At 48.6% G+C, this 19761-nt stretch overlaps 1 protein-coding gene across 1 annotated transcript in view; it reads left to right on the top strand.

The window, feature by feature from the left end:
* Nucleotides 1-19761, top strand: part of bnc1 (basonuclin zinc finger protein 1) — a 108877-nt gene that overhangs the window by 75135 nt on the left and 13981 nt on the right. The window contains exon 4 of the mRNA XM_080214004.1: nucleotides 12271-14174. Within this exon, the coding sequence (XP_080070130.1) occupies nucleotides 12271-14174 (1904 nt within the window). The remainder of the gene's footprint in view (nucleotides 1-12270; nucleotides 14175-19761) is intronic.

The raw sequence follows: 19761 nt of genomic DNA, 5'->3' as shown, positions 1-19761 counted from the left end.
CTTCAATCAGGTCATTGAGGTTGACTTATGGAGTATGAACTCGCTGATTAAGGATCCCCCATTGGAAGTCCCTCTCCTGAGGGACCACCCCCCTCCACTATTTCGGGGACCCGGGGTGGAGTGTGCTGCACACAGCAGTACCTTACAACCATAGGTTCTTCCAGTTCACACGCTCCCAAGCGTGCCCTTTTTTCAACCTTGTGGAGTCTGTGGACCGTGTCTATGTTGCATGTCACCACTGCACAACTTTTTCCGTTTCCTTAAAGACCCTTTATTGATGTTTTGCTTGTACTTCAGTCCCACGTTCCTGATCTACCGTCACCTGATGCGGAGGGGGGGGCGGCAGGGAAAGAGGAGGGCCTCCTTGTGAACCCGCCCCGGAGCCTGGCAAGGCACGCCATCTACAGGTCCAGGCAGCAGGCGACTGAGGGGGTTGTCCAACCTGGCTGTCTCCCCCTCTACCGTGGCTACATTCATGGCCAGGTGTCCCTGGAGAGGTGTCCATGGGCACAGTTAACTTCCATGCCCACTGGGCACTGCAGGGACTGGGGTGAGGAGGTCAGTGGCTCGGTGGTGGGCACGGGGACGCTTTTTGAGTCTGCCCGGAGCGAGGCGGGAAATTCCCTCATGTCACCCAGCGAGTCACCCCACATCCCCTCTCGGGAACGCAGGGCCTTTCTCTGAAAACATTCTGGTCGCCCTGACAGTGTCCGGCTAGCCCTCGTTCATTGGCCGGACCTGGCGCTACCCGTCCGGTCCACGCAGGCCTACCCACAGGCTGTGCCGGACCTGACTGATAAACAGCGGCATCGGGTGCGGGAGTTCCTCGACGGACTCATGGGGGGGGTGGACTGGCACGTCTTGCGCCAGTGCTCCCCCACACGTTTAGATAAGTGGTGATGGTGGCACTAAGCTGCTGACATGAAGGTGACTGTAGCAACACCAACATCAACGGCAGCAGTGAGCACACCGCAGGTTCCAGAACTTCTCGGTCCTCTGTGACGGGAAGTATGCATTGTGTTTCCTGCAGGAAACCCATACCGTTCCGGGAGACAAAGCCCAAAGCCGGAGGAGTTGTAGACAGTGAGGATGGATGTTACAGTTTGCAGGGGGACATAGATAAGCTGCAGAGCTGGGCTGAGAGGTGGCAAATGGAGTTTAATGTGGAAAAGTGTGAGGTGATTCACTTTGGTAAGAGTAACAGGAGTACTGAATATAGGGCTAATGGAAGGACTCTTGGTAGTGTCGACGAGCAGTGGGATCTCGGGGTACATGTGCATAGATCCCTGAAAGTTGGCACTCAGGTTGATAAGGTTGTTAAGAAGGCGTACGGTGTGTTAGCTTTTATTGGTAGAGGGATTGAATTTCGGAGCCGTGAGGTCATGTTGCAACTGTACAAAACTCTGGTGCACCCGCACTTGGAGTATTGCATACAGTTCTGGTCGCCGCATTATAAGAAAGATGTGGAGACATTGGAAAGGGTGCAGAGGAGGTTTACTGGGATGTTGCCTGGTATGGTGGGAAGATCTTATGAGGAAAGGCTGAGGGACTTGAGGTTATTTTCGTTAGAGAGAAGAAGGTTACGAGGTGACCTAATTGAGACACACAAGATGATCAGAGGGTTAGATAGGGTGGACAGTGAGAGCCTTTTTCCTTGGCTGGAGATGGCTAACACGAGGGGACATAGCTTTAAATTAAAGGGTGGTAATTATAGGATGGATGTCAGAGGTAGGTTCTTTACTCAGAGGGTAGTAAGGGCGTGGAATGCCCTGCCTGCAGCAGTTGTGGACTCGCCAACTTTAAGGGCGTTCAAATGGTCAGTGGATAGGCATATGGATAACATTGGAATAGTTTAGGTTAGAGGGTCATGAGATTGGTTCCACTGCTCGGCGCAACATTGAGGGCCGAAGGGCCTGTACTGCGCTGTAATGTTCTATGGAGTGGCGACGGGGGCAGGGGTCTACATGAGCCACCTCACACTTGCTTCTAGCAGGGTGGCTATCTTGTTGGCCCCGCATTATCAACCGGAGATCTTGGGGGGGCCAAGGAGCTGGTGCCAGGCCGGTTGCTGCATTTGACGGAGTGTGAGGGGGGGGCATGGTCATTCAGTTGCTGAACGTTTATGCCCCGGTCCCTGGAGTGTCCGCTCATCTCGACACCATCGCTGGGGGCGGGGGCAGGGTGAATGCATCATCCTTGGGGGGGGGGGGGGGGGGCGGGGGTGCGGCGGGGGGGGGGGGGGGTGGTGGGATTTCAACTGTACCCTCAAGGCACGGGACCACGTCAGCCCCTGGCTGTTCACCCCGGCGGTGCTGAAATTGCGGGACCTGCTCGGGACCCACGACTCGGTCTGGAGACATCTCCATCCTGGCTCCAGAGCTTTCACTAATGTGAGGCCTGGAGGCGGAACGTCTAGAATCGACCGCCTGTACGTTTCGAGGGTGTACGTGTCCAGCGCCTCCTCAGCCTCCCTGCGGCAGGTGCCGAGCACAGACCCCACCTGGTGTGGGCGGACGTTGTCCCGAATCACGCCCGGGGGCGGGGGGGGGGGTGGGCGTGTACTGGCACTTTAACAACTCGCTGCTGGAGGGCGAGTGCTTCCTGGACTCGTTCCGTCGATTCTGGGCCGGCTGGAGAAGGAAGCGGGGAGGCTTCCCCTCCCTGAGGCTATGGTGGAATGTGGGCAAGACTCACATCCGTACCTCCTGCCAGGAGTGCGCGAGGGGGTCGACAAAGAGGCGGAAATCCAGGCTGGAGGAGTTGGAGGAGGAGGTGCTGGATCTGGAGGCGCGTCTCAGTCAGCGTGATGCGGACCTGGCCCTGCGGCTGGAGTACGGGGAGAAGGGCGCGCTGCGGAACCTACAACTTGTTGGCTTTCACGACATGTACGCGAGGTCACGGCTCCAGCTCCGAGTGGACCTGGACTGCGGTTCCCCCTTCTTCTACTCGCTAGAGAAAGGGTGGGCTAACATGCGGTCCAGCCTAGCCCAGAATATGCGATGTCCACGGGCACAGTTGATGCCTTCCACGCCCATTGGGCACCGCAGGGGCTGGGGGGCATTATTGACCCTAATAATCACATTTTAATTTGATGTTTTCAAGTTTCCTTTGTACTTTGGCTTTGTTCGGGCTCCTTTTGGGGAGCTGCCACTTTTACTTTGTCCTGATTTAACTTGAGTTTGTTTATTTGCTTTGACCTTAAAAGATTTATTATTGGCCCCTTTAATCGTCACTTTAAGGTGACGTTTTAAGTTTCCTTTCCATTTTGTTTTTTGTTTCGGGAGGTTCCCCTCCTTTTAGGGAGCTGCCCTTTTTGGGTTGCCCCTGAGTTAATTTGATTTTGTTTATTTGGTTGGTACTCTCAAAAGGGTACCTGATTAAGGATCCAACTGTTGGGCCAAACCAGCGAGTCTTTGCCTGGTACCTAACTGGGAGTGCCAGTTCCTCTGACATCCTGGAAGTATGATGTGGAGATGCCGGCGTTGGACTGGGGTAAACACAGTAAGAAGTCTGACAACACCATAAGTCCAACCGATTTATTTGACACTCCGACAGAGGTAGACAGGTGACTGCTGGCACTCTGCGTACTGCTGTTAGAGTCTGTAAATAAAGAGATTTTGGTGAAGGGACTTCCGAAGACTTATTACGATGGCGCAGGCATTTTGAGATCGCAGAGGTATTTTGAAACACTAATAAATAAAACTGCTGCTCGCTTTGCAATGTTGGCACCAGTTTCTCCGAGATATATAATGTGTACAACAGGCTGAGAATGGTTAAGTGTTACTTGAGATTGGGAAATGAAAAGGTAATTGCAAACGAAATGAAATTATCGTGCAGGACACCAACCTTAGAGAGAGATTGGGGTGGGTATGGACGTGGGGAGATGACATTGCTGTTCCCTGCACATATATCAGTGAAGCTAACAGCACAGTGTTTGCCAGTAGGGTAGGGAAACTGGCTGATTGTCCTGTTGTGATTATCAAGTAGTCTGAATCACCGTGAGCAGTGCCACAGGAGATTTGCTAGCCTATTACCAATGATGCTCAAATGCTCACAGGTGCAACACTCCAGAAGTCTGACAAGTACAAAATCATCACTAACTGTTAGTTAGTTCTGACTCGTAGCCAAAAGCTGACAGGAATATTTACAAATCGCACGTCTGTATTTGTGAACTTCCTGCCATCATGTCACTGACTGAATTATACACAACCTTAGGCCAATTTATTCCCGAACCGCCACAGAAGAGCGAGGAAGCTAATCATTTGGATATGGAGAACCTTTCCCACCAACAGAAAACAACTCACTCAAACAGAATTTAAAAAAACAAATGGAGCCAAGAAACTGCATCCCTTTTTTTCAAAGTAGAACAAAACCAGATGGCTGTGATTCTCTCTGAGCGGAATAACCTCCCAGAAAACTGCTGTTAACTCTCTGGGTAACGTCAGTACCAACCCATGGGCGACACGATGGCAGGGTGGTTAGCACTGCTGCCTTGCAGTGCCAGGGACCCAGATTCAACTCGGGTCACTGTCTGTGTGGAGGCTGCACATTCTCCACGTGTCTGCGTGGGTTTCCTCCGGGTGCTCCGGTTTCCTCCCATACTCCAAAGATGTGCGGGTTAGGTTGATTGGCCGTGCTAAATTGTCCCTTAGTGTCAAAGGGATTAGCAAGGTAAGTAGGTGGGGTTACGGGGCTAGGGCCTGGGTGGAATTGTGGTCAGTGCAGGCTCAATCAGCTAAATGGCCTCCTCCTGCACTGTAGGGATTCCATGACATGGGCGGCACAGTAGCACAGTGGTTAGCACTGCTGCTTCACAGCTCCAGGGACCTGGGTTCGATTCCTGGCTCGGGTCACTGTCTGTCTGGAGTTTGCACATTCTCCCCGTGTCTGCATGGGTTTTCTCCAGGTGCTCCGATTTCCTCCCACAGTCCAAAGATGTACAGGTCAGGTTGATTGGCCACGCTAAAATTGCCCCTTAGTGTCCTGAGAAATGTAGGTTAGAGGGATTAGTGGGTAAAATATGGAGGTAGGGTCCAGGTGGGATTGTGTTCACTGCAAACTCGATGGGCCGAGCGGCCTCTTTCTGTACTGTAGGGTTTCCATGATTTCTATGATATGATTTCTATGGCATCTCCCCATCCAGACCCCCCTCCCCTGAGGAACTCCTGTCCACTATCCGACTGTCCCCTATTTCTCAACACCCTCCTGATCATCTGGGCCCCATGACCAAGTGACCCCTCCGACTCTCCTGTCACCTCTTGATTAACGCCCGATATTTAATTAACCCCTTTCCCCCAGCCCTCATGTTCCCTCCTATCAAAGTGTTTGGAACATTTTACAGCACTTTACGGCAGCTAATGCTGTTAAACAGAGGTGTGATTTCACTTCCTCTCCTGACACAGCTATTCCCAGAGCTGCGGTGCTACAGGCCTGAGTCTGGAATCTGATCGAGAAACATGCAGCTCCAGCCTCGGGTAAGTGAAAGAGGCAGAGGAACATAAAGAGCCTCCTCCAGGTCTTGGACACGGTGCCACAATTCTTCCTTCAGTCTAGGTGCTCATCCAATTAACATAGAACATAGAACATAGAACACTACAGCACAAACAGGCCCTTCGGCCCACGAGTTGCGCCGATCACATCATCACCTACCAACCTACAGACCTATCTATAACCCTCAATCTCATTAAACCCCATATACTCATCCAGAAGTCTTTTAAAAGACCCCAGCGAGTTCGCCTCCACCACCACTGACGGCAGCCGATTCCATTCACTCACCACCCTCTGAGTGAAAAACTTACCCCTAACATCACTTCTGAACCTCCCTCCCCGCACCTTAAATCTGTGTCCTCTCGTAGCGACCATTTCAAACCGGGGAAATAGCCTCTGAGAGTCCACCCTATCTATTCCTCTCAACATTTTGTAAACTTCTATCAGGTTTCCCTTCTGGAAATCACAATTGAATCTGCCTTGACCAGCCTTACTAGCTGTGTAACACAATGGTTCTCCTCTGAACCTTCTGCTCACTTCTATCTCCTTTGTTAAGACAGTACTCGAAGCCCACAGGCGTGACCTCACTGGCCATTCATGCCACTCTCCCGCTCTCCGTTCACTGGGATGGGGAAATCCCACCAGCAGGAACAGCCGTAACATTCCGGCCTACATCTTAGATCAAGCATTTAGTCACCTTGTGAGACTAATATTTCCTTAGAAACCATAGAAAACTACAGCTCAGAAACAGGCCTTTTGGCCCTTCTTGTCTGTGCCAAACCATTTTTTGCCTAGTCCCACTGACCTGCACTTGGACCATATCCCTCCACACCCCTCTCATCCATGAACCCGTCCAAGTTTTTCTTAAATGTTAAAAGTGAGCCCGCATTTACCACTTTATCCGGCAGCTCATTCCACACTCCCACCACTCTCTGCGTGAAGAAGCCCCCCCTAATGTTCCCTTTAAACTTTTCCTCCTTCACCCTTAACCCATGTCCTCTAGTTTTTTTCTCCCCTAGCCTCAATGGAAAAAGCCTGCTTGCATTCACTCTATCTACACCCATCATAATTTTATACACCTCTATCAAGTCTCCCCTCATTCTTCTACACTCCAGGGAATAAAGTCCTAACCTATTCAACCTTTCTCTGTAACTCAGTTTCTCAAGTCCCAGCAACATCCTTGTAAACCTTCTCTGCACTCTTTCAACCTTATTAATATCTCTCCTATATTAGGTGACCAAAACTGCACACAATGCTCTAAATTCAGCTTCACCAATGTCTTATACAACCTCATCATTAAAATTCCAACTCTTATACTTTATAAGACCCTTGTCAGACCCCACTTGGAGTACTGTGCGCAGTTCTGGTTGCTCACTACAGGAGGGATGTGGAAGCTATTGAGAGGGTGCAGAGGAGATTTACAAGGATGTTGCCTGGATTGGGAGACATGCCTTATGAAGATAGGTTGAGGGAGCTAGGTCTCTTCTCCCTGGAGAGACGAAGGTTGAGAAGCGACCTGATAGAGGTTTATAAAATGTTGAGAGGAATAGATAGGGTGGATTCTCGGAGGCTATTTCCCAGGGCTGAAATGGTCGCTACGAGAGGACACAGGTTTAAGGTGCTGGGAAGCAAGTACAGAGGAGATGTTAGGGGTAAGTTTTTCACTCAGAGGGTGGTGAGTGAGTGGAATCGGCTGCCGTCAGTGGCGGTAGAGGCGAACTCGCTGGGGTCTTTTAAAAGACTTCTGGATGAGTATTTGGGATCTAATGGCATTTGGAGTTAAAGATAGTTCTATGGCCTGGTAGGTGTAGCTGTGATCGGCGCAACTTGTGGGCCGAAGGGCCTGTTTGTGCTGTAGTGTTCTATGTTCTATACTCAATACTTTGTGTGACTCAGTGTTAGATTTGATGGGTTGATAATGTTCCTGTGAACTTCCTTTTGATGCTTTACTATATTAAGGGTGCTATGGCAATGCAAGTTGTGTTGGTGCAGTGAAGAAGAGATTCACCTTTGCCTCATCTGATACCTTCCCTCCCTTTGTATGGAGGTATGAGAGACCTCTGTGGCTTCACTGACTCAGTGACTCCATGCTTAACTCCAGACCGGACAACAGCCTTTCATTCTCCCTCCCTGGTGGCAGCAGTTCCAATTCAGCAACGTTCCTGAAACAAAAATGATGGGAACATGCAAGGGAACGAAGGAGCTGCTTTCATTTGCCCCAAACGTTCTCCTGTGAGATCCGAGAAGAGATGTTTAGAAACTCATGTTGACGGCTCCAGCTCTGTCCTGTGTGGAGGGTGGAGAGGAAGTAAAACCCTGTCCTTAAGCAACGCCCACCACAGATAGCCTGCAACAGTGTACCATCCCACAGTCGTAGAAACATAGAAGAGAGGAGCAGGAGGAGGCCATTCGGCCCTTCGAGTCCGCTCCACCATTCATCACGATCATGGCTGATCATCCAACTCAGTTGCCTAATCCTGCTTTCCCCCCCATAACCTTTGATCCCATTCACTCCATGTGCCATATCTCGCTGCCTCTTGGATACATTCAGTGTTTTGGCATCAGCTATTTCCCCTGGTAATGAATTCCACAGGCTCGCCCCTCTTTGGGTGAAGAAACATCTTCTTGGGCCCAATTTTACCAGTGCATAATCATTCTCTGGTGTAGGGTTGGGGAGGAGGGAGGCCAGATCATTTTCTGGTGGGGGGGGGGTGGGGAGGGAGGGAGGAGGAGACCTGATCGTTGTCTGGTCGGGGTGGTGGGGTGAGGGCAGAGGGAGGTCAGATCGCTGTCTGATGGTGGGGGGATGGTGGGGAGGTGGGGGGGGGGGATGGAGGAGGAGGAGACCTGATTGTTGTCTGGTCGGGGTGGTGGGGTGAGGGCAGAGGGAGGTCAGATCGCTGTCTGATGGTGGGGGGTGGAGGAGGGGGTGGTGGATAGAGGTGCGATCATTCCCTGGGGTTCGGGGGACGCCTGATCATTCTCTGGGGGAGAAGGCCAGATTTATCTCTGGTAGGGGTTGGGGGTTGGGGGGGTTGCGGGGGGGGGGGGACCGCTGCCACTCTGTGGGCAATCGGTGGGGGGAAAGGGGGGCGGGGGGGGGTCGCAATTGGTCTGTGTAGTGGGGTGGGTGGGTGAATAAAGGGGACAGTTATGTTGTGGGGGTGGGGCGATGTCTGTGGGGGCCATGGGTCCCGCTTTTCACTCCTGGGCCACTTTATCCTTTTTTTGCAGCCTGGGAGCGATGTGACAGGGGCACGTTTTTCAAATTTTTCTCACTGCGCATGCGCAGTTCCGATTGGAGGTGCAGCGTTTCGAGCACAATAAACCCCGCCCACAGCGTGATTCAGTCCGATGATTTTTTTTTCAGGCTGAGTGCGTATGGGGGCGCCTGAGAACAGATTTCCAAGTCAGGTCAGAATTTTGCCCAGATTCAGCACTTAGAATGAAAATAGTAACATCGGGCCCATTATCTCCATCCTAAATGGTCTATCCCGCATTCTCAGGCTGTGACCCCTGGTTCTGGACTCCCCACTATCGGGAACATCCTCCCTGCATCTACCCTGTCTAGTCTTGTTCGAATCTTTTAAGTCTTTATGAGATACCAGTCTGAACTCTAGTGGAAGACAATCCTAACTTAGTCAATCTCTCCTCATGCATTAGTGCCACCTGGATGTGAGAAGGTTTACCAGGCTGACGTACCCGGTATCAGCCTGGTAAACCTTCGCTGCACTCCCTCACAAGCAAGAACATCCTTCCTCACACAAGGAGACCAAAACTGCACTCCATGCTCTAGGTGTGGCCTCACCAAGGCCCTGTATAATTGCAACAACACGTTCCTACTCCTGTCCCAAAACTACAGCACCCTCTTTCCTCCACTGCTGAAACACTCATGGTGGGGTAGGGGGGGGCACATCTTATTCCCTGTAGATTAAACGTCTTCAGCTCATATTTTGCTACTTTCCCAAACCCCACCTCGCGCTAATGCGTAACTCCACCATCCACCGGTCTTGTACACAACCTCATTTCCATCACCTCATTAGCTCCGATGCATCACTTCCAAAATCCTGGTCCTGATTTTCAAATCCTTTCTTGCTCCCACCCCACCTGACCACAGCATCATTCTCTGTTCCAGGTTGCGTCTTCCAGTACTCTGACTCAGGCCTGCTGTGTTTTTCTCTCCCTCGCCACCCCCAAACATCATTGGCAACTCCATCATCAGCAAGGCAGCTTTACCAATCAGACGCCTGAACTCTCAAACTCTCTTCCTTAACCCTTCAGGCTCACTACGTCTCCCTGGTTTCAAAAGTCACCTCAAAGCAAGTTATAATACAAATTGGGTTAATGTTAATTTATTAGTATCATGAGTAGGCTTACATTAACACGGCAGTGAAGTTGCTTTGAAAATCCCCTAGCTGCCACTCTCCAGCACCTGTTTGGGTACACAGAGGGAGAATTTAGCATGGTCATTCAACCTATCCAGCATGTCTTTTGGACTGTAGAAGGCAACCTGAGCACCCGGAAGAAACCCACACAGACATGGGGAGAACATGCAGACTCCACACAGACAGTGACACAAGCTGGGAATCAAAGCCAGGTCCCTGGCGCAGTGCTAACCACTGTGCCACCATGGTTAGTGGCTCATCTGAGTGTATATTAGAGAGGAACCATTATGACCATTGTTATATGAGTAGAGGTGATCTGTTAATTCATTTTAGCTCAGGTTTTACAAATGCCAGGTCATTTTACAAATGTTTGTTTATTTATTTATGAGTACTTATTTTTGACTTGGTACCTTTTTCACTCTCTTAAGGGTGGAACATCTTTACTCTTGAAAAGGTAAGTTTTCCCAAAAAAAGTATCTTTTGCCCTAATGATTGCCATCACAAATGAAGCGTATTGCTTCAACTGGGAGCAAGCATGAACTCTGAGAAAAACTATCCCTCTTATCTGAGTTACGGAGAATGATGAGATTAAAGGGATCCCTCCAATGGGGTAATTTAAGACTTGATTTTGACTTTATCTTGTTCCACATCGTTGTTCCATGTAACAGCTTGAGTGAAACCAGTTGGAACTCGTCCAGTTGAAGCAAAGAATGTTTGATTGTCTCTTGGAGCGTTTGAAACCTTGGATTTAATAATCAGTTGATAAATTCTGTGAGAACGATAGGAAATGTTTGTTCAAAGGTTGGTCAACTCTTTGCTGTAGTTGATGTAAAGGGGGCAATTTTATGAGTCTGTGCTGATGACAGAGGCCCTCACTCACTGCTGGGTATCATGGTGGCACAGTGTTGAGCATTGCTGCCTCACAGTGCCAGGGACCTGGGCTTGAATTCCGGCTTGGGTCACTGTGTGGAGACTGCATGTTCTCCCCGTGTCTGTGTGGGTTTCCTCCCACAGTCCAAAAAATGTGCTGATTAGGTGTATTGGCCATACTAAATTCTCCCTCAGTGTACCTGAACAGGCACTGGAGTGTGGAGACTAGAGGATGTTCACTGTGAGTTCATTGCAATGTTAATGTAAGCCTACTTGTGACATTAATAAATAAACTTTAATAATAAAGAACATAGGAACATGCATAGGAATATGGGCAGTAGGAGCAGGAATATAGGCCATTTGGCCCCTCAAGTTAGCTCCTCCATTCAACATCTTCTACCTCAAGGCCATTGTTCCACATTATCGCCATATCCCTTGATATCCTTAAATCTAAAACTCTATTGATTTCAGTCTTGAACGAATGCAATGACTGAGCTTCCACAGCTCTCTGAGGTAGAGAATTCCAAAGATTCCCCACCCTCTGTGTGAAGAAACGCATTCCTCTTCTCAGTCCTAAATGGGCAATCCTTTATTCTGAGACTGTTACCCTCTTGAGATCCCAGCACCACCGCCCCCCCATCCTCCCAGCTGGGGAAACATCCTTCCTGCATCCAAGCCCTCTAAGAATTTTGTAAGCTCACCTTTCTTGCCAGAGAACCATAGGAAATGTCTGAAAGCAAATTACTGCACTTGCTGAAATCTGAAACCAAAAGAGAAAATGCTGGAAAATCTCTGCAGGTCTGACAGAAAAGAGCTGGTGTTTCGAGTCCAGATAATCCTTTGTCAAAGCTTCCTCCAAGAGTCATCTGGACTCGAAACGTCAGCTCTTTTTTTCTCCTTACAGATGCTGTCAGACCTGCTGAGATTTTCCAGCATTTTCTCTTCTGATTATCAGGAAGGTCTGTTCAAACACCAGTCACCTGTGGTTACAAATGCCAGAGAAAGCAGGCCCAATCTCCTCAATATCTGCTCCTATGTAGGACTAGAGGACACAGCCTCAAGATAAGGGGGGAGCAGTTTAGAACGGAGTTGAGGAGGAACTTCTTCACTCAAAGGGTGGTGAATCTCTGGAATTCTCTGCCCATTGAAGTGGTGGAGGCTACCTCGTTGAATATATTTAAGACACGGGTAGATAGGTTTTTGATGGACGAGGGAATTAAGGGTTATGGGGAGAAAGCGGGAAAGTGGAACTGATCCACCTCAGATCAGCCATGATCTTATTGAATGGCGGGGCAGGCTCGAGGGGCTAGATGGCCAACTCCTGCTCCTATTTCTTATGTTCTTATGTTAATCTTGCCATCCATGAAAATATTGGGCTTCTTTTGCATCCCAGCACTTGCCCTTCAGTTGAGAAGGTTCCCACCACTAGTGAGAAAAGAAATGAAACCACTTTTGTAGTCATTATCAGTGAATTAAGTCATACCAGACTGTGCTAGAGTTTTATTCCCTGCTGATTCTTGTGTTGCAGGATGCCTCTGGAAAAGTGCTTGATCGGTGGGGCATAATGACCTACGAGGAAGAAATGGTCTCCCTGCACCAATTCCTTCGTTTCGGAGAAACCAAATCCATCGTGGAACTCATGGCGATTCAGGAGAAGGAAGGACATGCTGTTGTGGTCCCGCCTACCAAAGCCAACTCCGACATCCGAGCGTTTATTGAGAGCAGCAACCAGACCCGAAACCCGGGCCTAGCCACTCACTCGGAAAAGGTCAACGTCAGCAATATTCATCACTTTGAGAACATTGTGAACAACCTGGCTTTCATGTTACCATTCCAGTTCTTTAATCCTATCCCCATGCCCCTGTTGGGGACATCTCCCAATAGCTTCCTCCTCGATCAGTCCCAAGACCGGCCACGAGAAACAAAGCAAGAAATTCCAATTCCTATCAGCAGAAGTTTCCTTGTAAACACTCACGCTGATTCCTTCCAGAGCACGGAGGAGAGCAGCCAGAATTCCCAAGATGACGTGAACCTAGATCTGAAGAACAGCTCCACCAATGAGTCCAGCGCTGTGGCATCTCCTTCCCTCAGTGTGACACCAAAGCATGAGCCAGAACAAGTCCATGTGCCTTCCCATACCAGGGTCAAATCCATGGAAAAGACTGGTTGCCTCACAACCAAGGGACGCGTCTACTGTAGCGCCTGCGAGAAGACCTTCTACGATAAAGGCACGTTGAAGATTCATTACAACGCGGTTCACCTGAAAATTAAACACAGATGCACCGTTGAGGGTTGTAATATGGTTTTCAGTTCCCTGCGTAGCCGTAATCGTCACAGCTCCAATCCTAACCCCAGGCTTCATGTGCCAACCATGAAAAACAATCGTGACAAGGATCTGAGGAACAGCTCTTTGGCAACAGTTATCCAGGTCAGTAACAAAAGGCTTGAAGCCACTAGCTGCCCTGGCACGGACCCCCGGGCTCTCACAGGATTGGATAATCCTCGTACAGAGTCAAACCTTCAGAATAGTGCTCAGAGCAACATTTGTAATGTTGGACATGGGACCATGTTTCAGAACCTGAAGACCGTTCAGCCCGTTCTCCCCTTCTATCGTAGCCTGGTCACACCATCTGAGCTTGCCGTTTCTCCGGGTGCCCTCCCTCCGATACCTGCCGCAGCCCAGTCGATCCCGGAGCAGCTCCCGGCAAGGGACCCTGTGCCGAAGAAGAAGTCGCGCAAATCCAGCATGCCTGTCAAGATCGAGAAGGAAACCGTGGAGGAAGTGGAGGACCCCGACGGCGGAGCTGGCGACTGCTGCACAGGGGCGCCGCTTAGAAGCGACGGCGAGTTTAAGGGCGTGAGGAACGGCTTTGAGGGAACGGAAAGCGGACCGAGGTATTTGTCTGACACAGAGGAGCAGAGCCTCAAAGTGCAGCAAGAGGAGCTGATGGTTGACAACAGCCAAGCAAGGAAGGCAGAGAAAGGCCCGCTCTACTTGGAAAATGGAGATGCTTACATGAAGACAAGAACTGTAATCATTTCAGCCCATGGGGAAGAGCAGAGCGAGTCTGAACCGGACAGTGGCGAGAGCTTGGTATCTAAAGCAGAAGGTTGGTTGCAGCCGACGGACGTTTATAAGGAGGTTCAGTGCAGGCTGAATGGAGGCTTCAGCAGTACATTACTGCATCAGAGAGGTGGTTCCCCATGCTCCAACAGCCCAGCAGTCAATGGCTGCACTTGTCCACTGCCCGTTGCAGATAAGGGAGATAATCAGGGTCCATCTAATCCTAACTATTGCTATGTCTGCAAGAAGGTGTTTAAAAGCTCTTACAGTGTTAAGTTGCATTACAAAAACGTGCATCTAAAGGAGATGCACGTGTGCACAGTTGGAGGTTGTAACGCAGCTTTCCCTTCAAGGCGCAGTAGGGACAGGTCAGTGAAAAGTTGCTTCTTGTTTTGTTTTTCTTTTCAAAGCTGAACACATTTGCTTCAATAATGTTCTGATCCGCTTCATCTCAAACTGGTGCACACATTTGCATGTTTTGAAAACCTTTTGCCTGGATTCTCCTTGGCGAGCTGTGTTTTGTGTCTGGCATGGCGACAAGAAGCAGTTATGTCTGAGACGGTGCTCTTGGAATTTTTGGCTGCTCCACCTGCATTGGCCCAGGGGAGGCAGAGCTGCAGCTGCAGAAGTGCAGGAGGAGCGGGACACTGGGGAGGGAGAATGATGGCTGAGGGGAGATTGACCCTTCAAGTGGTTGACTTTCAATTTTACCTTCTAGTTGTTACGTTCAAACAAAGGTCACCAATACTTCTGGGATGTCTAAGAAAGTCACTGTGAAATTCCCCTAGTCGCCACACTCTGGTGCCTGTTCGGGTACACTGAGGGAGAACTTAGCACGGCCAATGCACCTAACCAGCGCGTCTTTCAGACTGTGGGAGGAAACCCACAGACACGGGGAGAATGTGCAAACAGCGCCCGCTTAAAATAATATCGAACAGATGATCTGGGGACAGAATTACAGCTTTCAATCAAAGCTTAGAGAGATTTCCCTGCTACTCTAATGAGTTCAGTTAATGCATATTAGAGCCCAATAATATATCCAGTCATGTGTCAGCCTTAGTGCCCATGCTGGGATGGCACGCTGGCACAGTGGTCAACACTGCTGCCTCACAGCGCCAGGGACCCAGATTCGATTCCTGGCTTGCCACACTGTTTGTGTGGAGTTTGCACATTCTCCCCGGGTCTGCGTGGGTTTCCTCCCAAAGTCTGAAAGACGCGCTGGTTAGGTGCATTGGCCATCTTAAATTCTCCCTCAGTGTACCCAAACAGGCACCAGAGTGTGGCGACTAGGGGAATTTCACAGTAACTTCATTGCAGTGTTAATGTAAGCCTATTTATGACTAATAAATAAACTTTACCGTAAGGAGGGAGAAACACAATCTCCTGTTAGAGGATACGCCACAGGATCCCTGTAGTGCAGAAGGAAGCCATTCAGCCCATCGAGTCTGCAACAACTCTCTAACAGGGCACCCACCCAAGCCTTACCCCATAACCCCATGTATTTGCACCACTAATCTTCTAACTTCCACATTTATTTGGGATACTAAGGGACAATTTAGCACAGTCAATCCTAACTTGCACAACTTTGGACTGTGGAAGGAAACCGGAGCACCCGGAGGAAACCCACGCAGACACAGGGAGAATGTGCAAAGTCCACATAGACAGTCACTCAAGGCCAGAATTGAACCTGGGTCCTTGGTGTTGTGAGGCAGTACTGGTAGCCACTGTGTCACTGCACCACAGGTCTGATGCCCTTCCCTGTTGACTAGCTTGCTGAAACCACAGACTCTCAGATGAAGGATTCTCAGATGAAGAATCTAGCCACTCAGGATCAGGGAATTGAGGGACCCCTGGAACCTTGTTGGACAATATCCCAGCAATCTGTGTGGGAGATCTGGGATGGTACAGTTGAGGCATTTGTCCATGACACTGCCATTGGAGTGTAGAATGCCCGTTGTGTTATTGAACACCAGCCACAGGATTTAACCAAGTTTGAGGGAATCACTTTTGAAATGCCTCTTATGCATTGATTCTTGTTTTTGCAGTTTTTGTCTGGGAAGTGGTATCTTTGTGTAGGCGCTCCATGAGGAGAAGGTTAGACCCACTGGTTGGAATTTTACCGACCCAGAATTGGAGCGGGCAAGGCTTGCAGTATGGCATTCTCTGTTGGCAGGATCTTATGAGCCTTGGGTTGCGCGAGGTGGTAAAATTCTGGCAACTGTGTCTTCCTGTCAGATTTGTAGCAATGATTTTGTTTTTTTTCCTATTTTGGACACTGGCACACCTTACAGATGCCCCATTTGATCTCACCGCCCATTAGGTTTCTGTCATTTTGGTGAGAGTATAATTGGATGTCCCCAGTGTATTTAAATGCCTGCTGAACTTTTCCAACAGTTTACATTCAAGCCTAATATATAGACCACATCTATTTTATGTCTCTCACTCACACACTTTGTTATCTGTACATTTCCATCTAAGGGGAGGCAGTAGTGTCATGGTATTACCACTGGACTAGCAGAGGTCCAGTGTAATACTCCAGGGACGCAGGTTCGAATCCTGCCATGGCAGATGGTAAAATTTGAATTCAATAAAGAAAACTTGGAACTTAAAGTGACCATGACATGATTATCATTAAAAACCCATCTGATTCACTAACGTCCTTTAGGGAAGGAAATCTGCCCTCCTTACACATTCTGGCCTACATGTGACTCCGGATGCACAGTGGTTGACTCTTAACTGCCCTCTGGAAAGGCCCAGCAAACCATTCAGTTCAAGGGTAATTAGGGATGGGTAATAAATGCTGGCCTTGGCAGCGACACCCATGAATGAATTAAATAAAACATTGGAAAAATGCACCAAAGAACAGTACAGAGAAGAACAGGTCCTTTGGCCCATCAAGTCTGTGCCGACACAGATGCCTCTCCACTCTAATATTTTCTTGCCTCTACCTGGACCATGTCCCTCTATTCCCTGCCTAAACATGTACCTACCAGAAGCCTCTTGAACATTGTTATAGAATCTGCTTTCACCACCTCCTCCGGCAGCACTTTCCAGGCATTCAACGCTCTCTGTATGAAAACCTTGCCCCTGACATCCCTTTTAAACTCCCCCCCTCTCAGTCTCAACCTATGCCCCCAAGTATTTGACCCTTCAACCCTGAGAAAAAGACTCTGACTCTATCCAAACCTGTCATAATCTTGTAAACTTATCAGGTCCCTCCTCATCCTCTGATGAGAACAATGCAAATTTGTACAACCTTTCTTCATAGTCCATATCCTCCAAACCAGGCAACATCCTGGTAAATCTCTCCTTCCCAATGCATCAACACCCTTCAGGTAGTGTGGTGGCCAGAATTGTACACAATATTCCAAACAAGGCCTAACCAAAGTCTTTTACAGCTGCAACATGAGTTTCCAATTCCTAAACTCAACACCCCAACTGGTGAAGGCCAACATGCCATCCACCTTCCTGACCACCTTGTCCACCTGAGTTGCCACCTTCAGTGAACTATGGATCTGTGTGCCTCGATCCCTCTGTATGCTAACATTTCTAAGGGGTCTACCATTCACTATATAATTTCCTTCTGCAGCAGACCTTCCAAATTACAACACCTCACATTTGTCCAGGTTAGATTCCATCTGCCATCTTTGGCCCAGGTCTCCAGCTGATTTATATCCTGCTGTATCCTCTGACAATCCTCCTCACTATCCACTACTCCCCCAATTTTTGAATCATCTGCAAATTTACTGAGCAGATCACCTACATTTTCCTCCGAATCATTTATATATATTACAAACAACAGAGGCCGCAGCACTGATCCTTGTATAACACCGCTTGTTACAGATCTCCAGTTAGAAAAGTACCTTTCCACTGCTACTCTCTGCTTTCTACGCTCAAGCTAGTTTTGTATCCATCTTACCAGCTCACCTTGGATGACTGCACCTTCCAGTCATCCAAGGTGAGCTGGTAAGATGGATATCAGCCTGCCATGAAGAACCTTATCAAAGACTTTACTAAAGTCCATGTATACAACATCCACTGCCCTGTCCTGGTCAATTTTTCTTGTCACTTACTCAAAGAACTCAATCAAGTTTGTGAGACATGATCTGTCCTTCACAGAACCATGCTGCCTATCACTAATAAGCCTATTCTCTACCAGATGTGAGTACATCCTGTCCCAAAGAATCTTCTCCAATAATCTCCCCACCTACTACTCTCCAATCCTCTGGTACCTCAGCAGTGGCTAAAGCGGATACAAAGATTTTGCCCAAGGCATCAGCAATTTCTTCCCTCATCTCTCTCAGTTTTCTGGGATAGACCCCTATCTGGCCCTGGGGCTTACCCACTTTAACGTTTTTCAAAACCTCCAATACCTCCTCCCTTTTTATCTCAACGTGTCCTAGAATGTCAACATCCTCATTTCTACACTCACCATCCACCACATCCTCCTCCTTTGTGAATACTGATGCAAAGAACTTGTTGAGGACCTCACCCACCTCATCTGGCTCCAAAACAAAATCCCTCCACTGTCCTTGAGTGGACTTACCCTTTCCTTAACTAATCTCTTCATCCTTACGTATGCATAAAAAGTCTTGGGATTCTCCTTAATCCTGCCTGCTAAGGACATTTCATGGTCTCTTTTTGCACGCCAAAGTAACTGTTTAAGTTCTTTCCTGCTGTCTTTGTATTCCTCAGGAGCATTATCCATTTTCAATTTCCTGAAATTCCCTAATCTTGCCGTGGTTCATTTTTACAAGGACACACTTGTCCTGAATTGTTAATAACTGACTTTTAAAAGACTCCCACATATCAAAGGTAGATTTACTCTCAAACAGACTACATTCTACATTCTTTAGTTCCTGCCTAATATTGCCATAGTTAGCCTTCCTCCAGTTTAGTACTTTTACTCTGAGATTGCTTCTGTCTTTTTCTACAAGTATCTTGAAACTTATAGAATTGTGATCACTATTCTCAAAATGGTCCCCCACTGAGACACAAGACTCATTTCCCAGGGACCAGGTCTAAGATAGCGCCTTCCCAAGTCGGAAGAGAAATAAGAGAAAGATTTACCAATAGTTAGGTGTGTGGGTCATCTCAGCTCACCCCAGCTGTACATAAGGCAGTGGTTTTAGCAAGTGCATGACCAGTGAGTCTGTGCACGCCAGTGGGAGAGAGACTGCAGTCTGAGTGAGATTCAGCCAGAGTGAGGGTATCAGGAATTTGGAGCTGCTTGGGTAAATATTGATCCCAAGGTGCTTGACAGAAATGTATTCAGGCAAAAATGGATGAAGAGTCAAAGACAAAGATGGAGGCCAAAGAGGCTAAAATGAGGAGAAGGAGAGCCATGTATGTTCAGGGAGCAGATTCCAGAACAAGAGGTTTAATTAGCTGAAGATGCAGCTATCCATGGAGGGAAGTGGGATGCACAAGAGACCAGAACAGAGAGTTCGAAGTGGGTGACAGGCTGAGTGGTTGTAGGTTTGGAAGAGATTACAGAGATAGAGTGCATGAGACCATGAAGAGATTTAAACGTGGGGATAAGATATTAAATTGGAATTAATGCAAGATGCCCAGAAGGAAAAACCAACAAAACTTTTCCAAACTGACCTTGTATACCTTAAAAAGGAACACTTGCTTTTTGAAAATTTTAAACTTTTTGTTTTCTTCTGGGTGGGCAGATAGTGTGGGTCAGTTAGAATGGTTTTGAAGGGTATGCAGGGCTCAGTGCAGGCATGAGGGTCAGTAAGAATAGACATGGTGGGTGGCAAGGCTTGGTGTGGGTGAGAGGGTCAGTAAGAATGGCCATGAGGAGTGGCAGGGCTTGGTATGGGTGACAGCGTAGGCAGCTATACCCTGATGTAGATGCGAAGTTCTAGAGCATAGGGAGTGGGAAGCCCGCCAGGAGGTGTCAACATCAATACAGTTGTGTTTGGAGGTGGACAATGTTACGAGTAA

Source organism: Carcharhinus amblyrhynchos, chromosome 28 (genome assembly GCF_965287045.1).
Source record: "Carcharhinus amblyrhynchos chromosome 28, sCarAmb.v2.hapA, whole genome shotgun sequence".
Taxonomy (NCBI): Eukaryota; Metazoa; Chordata; class Chondrichthyes; order Carcharhiniformes; family Carcharhinidae; genus Carcharhinus; species Carcharhinus amblyrhynchos.
This window is presented reverse-complemented; position numbering and strand designations above follow the sequence as displayed.